Source organism: Lingula anatina, chromosome 5 (assembly GCF_051362555.1).
Source record: "Lingula anatina isolate TDL-2025a chromosome 5, LinAna3.0, whole genome shotgun sequence".
Lineage (NCBI taxonomy): Eukaryota > Metazoa > Brachiopoda > Lingulata > Lingulida > Lingulidae > Lingula > Lingula anatina.
In genome coordinates this window covers 12,877,053-12,883,761 of record NC_141771.1, presented here as the reverse complement: position 1 = coordinate 12,883,761, position 6,709 = coordinate 12,877,053, and the positions used below count along the sequence as shown (strand labels likewise).

The window sequence follows — 6,709 nt, the reverse complement described above, 5'->3', positions numbered from 1 at the left end:
GGCAAAGGGTGCCATTTTCATGATAGTACCTGATATGATATCAACCCAAATGTTATTGAACAGTATACATGTACATACCGTAACAGTTTCCTGTCCTACAATTCCATAAGAGATCTGCACCTTGATTGATGTTTGGTGTTTGCAGGAGGGCGGTTAATTTATAATACAGTTACAATGAAATGTATTCCAGATAGAGTTGCGTTGTCACGTACGCGTCCCCCCTATTCCTCTATTTTGCCAGCAGCTATCGTGTTTAACTTTGTGTAATCAAATGTAAGTACCAAACTACATGTTAATACGGGCTACCTAAAAAAGAGCGTCATAATGCTGTCAGGCATATTTCCTTGCTACATTAAGTATGTCAGAGAGAGTTTCTTTAGCTGTGTTAGGGTATAAGAATGATGTTATTTTTCTCTTCAGTCAGCAGTCTAGCAGGACATCTTCATCAGTGAATGAGGCTATCCAAGTGAATAGCCTCTATTCAGGAGATACACATGCACCCCCCCCCCCCACACACACACACACACCAATCATTCTTACTTGATATTACACTGTTCTTATACCGTTTGATGAATCGAATTTTCAAAAGGCTATACATTTACTTTGTTTCTTACAAATACAAAGCAACAGTTTTGTAAGGAATTTTGCAAGGAATCATCTTAGTATGCAACAGTAAAATGTCATCCTAACCAATGGTATGCTTACCCGCACGAAAATGCAGTAGTATCCCGCAAGAAAATGCAGTAGTATCGAAGTAGCAAAAAAGCATTAATGCAGTAGTGGTGTGGAGCATATTTGCAATAGAAATGCAGCATAGCCTACTGCAATTCTACTCCAAAAAGTACATAGGTTTGTACAGAGAGGAGCATTAATGCAGTAGATTAGCAGCATGATAGAAGCATGTTTCAAATATGCTAATTAGCTCCCAAATAGAAGCAGATTTGAAGCATGTTTGCAGTGTGATTGCAGTAGTCTAATGCGCTGGAGTATCTACTGCGTTTTCTTGCGGGTAGGCACCGAAAAAAAAAGCTGCCAAAAAGCAACATCAACAATCAGTAACATGTAATTTAAAAGTTAAAACTTAATGGACAGATAACCTTTTTGTCATTTCCATCTTCATCAGTAACGTTTATGTTAAATAAAATCAGTTGCCAAACTGTTGTACATACCAAAACAGCTCACATGCACGCAAATTCATTGGTATCAGTGTAATTATATTCGTTGTGATAGATAGCATCAAAATATTGTTAAATATTTCCTGAAAACATCCATCTAAATTGTAAATAATGTTGAAAGAGACAAAAATAAAAAAGAGGCTTTTATGTTTTATTCCAAATATATACCCAGGAAAAGAAAGGACAATAATCATTTTCAGTAATGTCTGTTATAATAACTGCATGGAAACAGTTCAGAGTAATATTGAACATTGAAGAGAAAATACAGAGTGATTTTTATGTGGAAACGTAAATTCGTCTATCAAAGAAAACATCTCAAAGATTTCAAAGGTACAAAAAGCCAAAAGCAAGCGGTCGACCTATATCTTGGCAATTGCCGACTGCATCAGTACCGCTTGCCTATAATTACATCAGTGGTGCTGAACTCTTGTCGATACCAATAGAGGTCGTATGCACTTACAAATTCTTCTGCATCAAGGACGCCATTTGCGTTCTGATCAATTGCACCAAAAATTGGTTGAATTTCAGCCGTGTTGCGGTGAACAAACAGGAATTTGGAATACTCATCTATCGTTAACTTGCCATCGCAGTCAATATCAAAAGTGCCAAACATATTCCATGAGATTTGGGAGACCTCCTCCGTTGTAATAGGAATGTCTATCTCGTGAACCCGAATCATATCTTCAAAAGTGAAGGCTGTTTTATTGTTAGAGTATTCGTTTGACCACCAGACCCGAAAGGCGTTGGAAAACATACCATTCCAAGCCATGGCTCTCCAGGACGGCAGAACGTTTTGAGCTCGTTTTGTTGTTAAATCAACGAATTCCTTCTCAGTTACAACGCCATCTTCATCGACGTCGATGATATCAAAGAATGCTTTGAACTTGGTTATCCGGTAGGAAGTAAACTTTCCCTTGTAATTCTAAAATATGAAGGAATTATATTTTATTACCCAGCATTATCCGTCTTTCACATTAGGAGTCGATCTCTCTGAACGCTGAATTGTTCCTATAACAGGACGTAGATTGGTTTCCAAATGGGCCCTGGCTATTATTTATATAGCATGTATTTGGGGTGTATTATTTGTTTTAGATATGATATTTTCTTGCAGTATCCTGTTTACACATTTGGAATATTTAGATTCGGTTTAAAACGGACATGAGATGCTGTAATTGTTTTGATCAGGTGTATTATTTTTTCTTAAAAAGCCATTGATTTTGCCAAATAAGTATTGGTTTTATGAAAATGTTTTCTTCTTTTATGTTGTATTTTGTTAATACACACGTTAAGTCACCTTTAAGAAAAAATGCTTTCTGTTATTCAATAAAACACACTTAACGCTTGCAGACTAGCAGAAAATCCCAACACAACTCCCTGCAATTTAAGAACTGTGTTGCCTTTCAGTGTATAAGCTTGTTTCAATAGCCAGACGCTAATAACAAACGCTTTTCAGGACTTACCTTCACAATACTTGAAGAATTGACAGCTTGAACAGCAACCAGTAGGAGCAGACTTATCAGCTGAATGGATGACATTATCTTAAATTCTAAATTCCCAAGTTTTCTAAAAGGGAGTCAACAGATCTAAAAAGTAAACAACTGATCTGAAATATGATTTTATTAAATCACTTGTTTAAATATATAATCAGGGTTCCATTTTTACAATTTACACCTAGATATATCTTCCACATCTATTAAACACGTTTATAAATAATAATTATAATAGTGATAGAAGAAGAATATACGTATTATAATGTATGTCACTCTTAATACTTGAGTCGTACAAATAAAAGCTAACAATCGCTTTGCCTGGTCTTTATGATTCTGTTCAGTCCTGAATTGTTCTTAGCTCAGTGGGGAAAATAACAAGGCAGCAAAGCTGTCAAATGTACAGACAAAAAGCAGAAAATAACAATGCACAAAATAGGCTACTGTCAATTCTGATGCAAAAGTACATTATGCTTAACTGCAAATTCAACATCAAATTTTAATTATGCTCAGCAGGAAATACTGATGTAAGTAAAATGTGTAACAAGCATAAGGCTTCAGCATAAGGCCGATGGGAGTTAAAGTTCACACTTTGTAAATGCCAGAATGAGAAAAATGAAAATTTTACACAAAACTGCATAAATTCAATAATAAATGATAACCCAATTGAGCTGGCTTTCTAATTTGAACTGCAATTTGAACTTTCATAATGTTTCTAGTAGCAGTGCAAAAATTTTTTTGTCAATTTTGATGTAACATTACATAATAAATAACAGAATAATTATCACCAATTTTCGATAATTGACTATAAATAGCATTGAAATGTAGAAAACTTGATTACCATTCAGCTTCATGTCCATGGGAGCTCTAAGTCCCACAATGAATATGCCAAAACGATAATAATGAATATTTCACTAAAATGTATAACTTCCAGAAAAAGACGCCAATTAGACTGCTTTTCCAGCTCAGGCTGCATTTTAGTCCTCTGTTTCTTTTTTGAAAGTTTGACAGTCATAAGTAACATGGTTTTCCCATAATGGTCATCATGGCAGCAGCACCAAAAATTGTGTTTTCTTCTATTTTTACAGTTTACTGCAATTTTTATATGATCAACTAAGAAAATTGATGAGATGGGAAAAATATCAATACAACAGTGTTAAATGTCCAATTTCCTCCATTCTGAGATTCTGAACATAGTGGATGATTGAATCTGACAAACTGCAATAATATGAGTTTATTTCCATTTTTGACACTTTATTACACAAAACACGATAACAAGTTTACCATAATTTTTATATAATCAACTTACAATATTGTAAAGATGCAGGAAATGTCAAACAAAACTACAATTAAGAGAATTAATTGTATTTATGTAGCAAATGGTTTGTTTTAGTGGTGCTATTAACTTTTTGGTAATACATCAACGTTTTGTTTGGGTCTTGTGTCTGCACATTTTGACCTTAAGTAGTTGACCAAGACAAGGTGTTAACAGATGTCCAGGGTTAAGGAATGTCTTAGCTGCTGTGTATCAAGGCACTCACAAGTATATTCTATGAAAGATGTTTTGGAGATTAATTCCATTGAGCTGCATTCAGTGAGAAGTCATTCAGCTTTGTAGCTGCGGATATATTTACCCGCAGTTTTAGCAGCTACACTGTATTATTACTAACGTTTCTTTATTGTTATTTGTACACTGGTTAGATTATGCTGATTTTCGAACTCAACCTGCGTTTTAGTAAGATTGACCACTCCTGTGAGTATAATGACAATTGGCCTATCTATTTTTCTTATATTGTGTTATCAGTGTTGCATATAAGCTGAAAAATATGTGAAAAATTTTCACAAAAAAAAGGAAAGTTTGGCGTAGTCAAACGACATTTTATGGCGACAACAATCTCCAGAGAGCTTATTTAAGCACATGTGCATTCTGCTCATGCTCAATGGGGAATACCCGCTTTAAGGGTATGCCGCTAGATGGCGTGGGGGTGAAAGCAGTCCTTCTAAAGTCTCGCACAATCTCGCTCAATGCTTTACACCAGAGTTTAACATGGAACGTGTGCACGCGTCGCTGACAGTGAACCAACTCAAACGCAATTTACTTGAATGTGGTGCCATAACATCTGGATGAAAATGTGAATTGACTGAAAGGTATGTGTTTTCTTTTCATTTAGTGCTTGAAAAACACGAATGCTAACTATTTTCCTTGAAGAAATGAAAAATTAGTCGAGGTGTGTGTGTCAAATCTGACATGTTATGTACATGTAGACTACTGTAGGTACGAGTAGGCTTACGCTCATATTTTGTTTAAGTAGCACGAAAGACAAAGATTTTTTATACTTAATAAATGAACTCATTTATTTTCTTTATAAGGTTACCCAAAGAAGGCCCATATATTGGGGGCAAAGCCTGAAGCTGTCGATTTCAGGACTCCAGGACAGTCAACTTCAAGAGCAGGATAAAATGATTACTTCAGGAATCTTACCTATCACTTCACAACAGCGGTAAAGATTGATGTAGCCACCAGTTATGCCTACCCTAAAGCTGACTTACAGGCGGCTGTGATGGACAACAACTATTTCCAAGTGCCATGAAAGAATAAAGCATGGATAGAGGGAATGATGTAAGTGAAAACAGAGGTCTTTGAGAATCGGGCCCAAATATCAAACTAGGTGATGTGTGACATCATAGAATTATAATATTGTATCTAAACTATTTAATGCTGTAACCATCTACCATGCTTTAATGGGATATGAATATTTCAGGTTGAGGAACAAACAGCGAACACTGAGCATAGCAAGTTATAACAAGGAAAGAGCGCAATCTGACACAAGGAGAGACAATGGCGGATCACTGCTTCCAGATTTGGAGAGATAATTGCAGCTACAGAGAAGAAGTATATAAACAAAATGTATGAATCATTGTTGTGTCCAAAACCATTCCAGACACATGACAGTCGGACCCGGACCTGATTTCCCCTTTTGGAATGTGTATCTCGTGCACGAATTTGGGCCTAAAGAAAACCCGCAAATACTATACTCAGTTAGAAGGCCAGATGTTCATTACAAATCGCCCATTCTGCTATTTTGTTGTGTTTACATTCAAAGATCTGTTTGTGGGGTTGATTCATTCTGACACTGGATATTTTTTTACATGTATTTTGCCCAGGATAACTTTTTTTAATGAAAAACACTATAGGAAGTATGTGTCAGCTAGTTTATAGAAAGTACCCCTGTATGAGATGGTTTTAGCTGAAATCACAATTTTGAAGTGCAATTTTAAAAAAATGTTTTAACTAAAATGAAATAATTTGGTGGTGCTATATTCTTTACAAAAAGTACTTGCCTGTTGATGCTGTTTTTAATAATATTTAACTGTAATGAAAAAAACCTATTATGCTATTTTGTAAAATATTTTTAGTGGGATGAAATAATATGATAGTTGTATTTACAGCAAATAATTTGTTTTTTTTTTTTTTTTTGCTTTTTAAAGAATTTTCAAAGTGATGACATAATGTGGTGGTTCTATTCAAGTAAAATAATTCATAAGTACTATTTTGTAAAAAGGAACAAAAAACTGTGTTCGTTTGTAAAATGTTTGCTTTATTTAATTTTTGTTTCTTAAACTGTTACAAAAAGTATTCCGTACCTACAGTAATCCATTGGCTGAGAAATTGCAGCTATACATTCAGGAAAGTAATAGCACAAATAAATTATCTAAGTATTACATGGTTTCATGGTTTTTACTATGGACTGAATAATTATTTTGTTTAAATAAAATATTTGGTTTTGCTACTTTTTAATGAATTTTCAGAGCGATGAAATAATATGGTGTTTCTACTCAAGTAAAACAAGTAAAACTTGTAAAAAAAAAAAAAAAAAAAAAAAAAAAAACTGTTCATTTATAAAATGTTTTCTTTCTTTAAATTTTATTTCTTGAACTGTTACAAAAAGATTTCCAAACCTGCATTATTCCATTGGCTGAGAAATTGCATCTATACATGTACAAATAAATTATCTAACTATACCTAGTTTTATGATTCTTACGATG

The 6,709-nt window shown here is 34.3% G+C and overlaps 1 protein-coding gene and 1 long non-coding RNA gene across 2 annotated transcripts; one reads left to right on the top strand and one right to left on the bottom strand.

Annotated features, from left to right (window-relative positions):
* Positions 1-1,320: 1,320 nt before the first annotated feature.
* LOC106172793 (uncharacterized) lies at positions 1,321-2,759 on the bottom strand. Its single transcript, XM_013553694.2, has 2 exons — positions 2,636-2,759; positions 1,321-2,097 (listed from the first exon to the last, which is right to left on the bottom strand). Exons 1-2 carry the CDS (start codon positions 2,708-2,710, stop codon positions 1,561-1,563), a joined length of 612 nt encoding a protein of 203 aa, XP_013409148.1. The 5' UTR covers positions 2,711-2,759; the 3' UTR covers positions 1,321-1,560.
* Positions 2,760-4,591: 1,832 nt separating this feature from the next.
* LOC106172807 (uncharacterized) lies at positions 4,592-6,139 on the top strand. The gene is made up of 3 exons (XR_001239448.2): positions 4,592-4,810; positions 5,033-5,282; positions 5,425-6,139. It is a non-coding gene; the product is annotated as an uncharacterized LOC106172807 (long non-coding RNA).
* The last annotated feature ends 570 nt before the right edge of the window (positions 6,140-6,709 follow it).

What these genes read in the sequence shown, in the direction of transcription:
- LOC106172793 (XM_013553694.2), bottom strand. Translation starts at nt 2,710, where the DNA reads ATGTCATCCATTCAGCTGATAAGTCTGCTCCTACTGGTTGCTGTTCAA. An exon ending in ATTCTTCAAGTATTGTGAAG is followed by an intron (nt 2,098 to 2,635) that starts GTAAGTCCTGAA and finishes TTCATATTTTAG; the next exon opens with AATTACAAGGGAAAGTTTAC.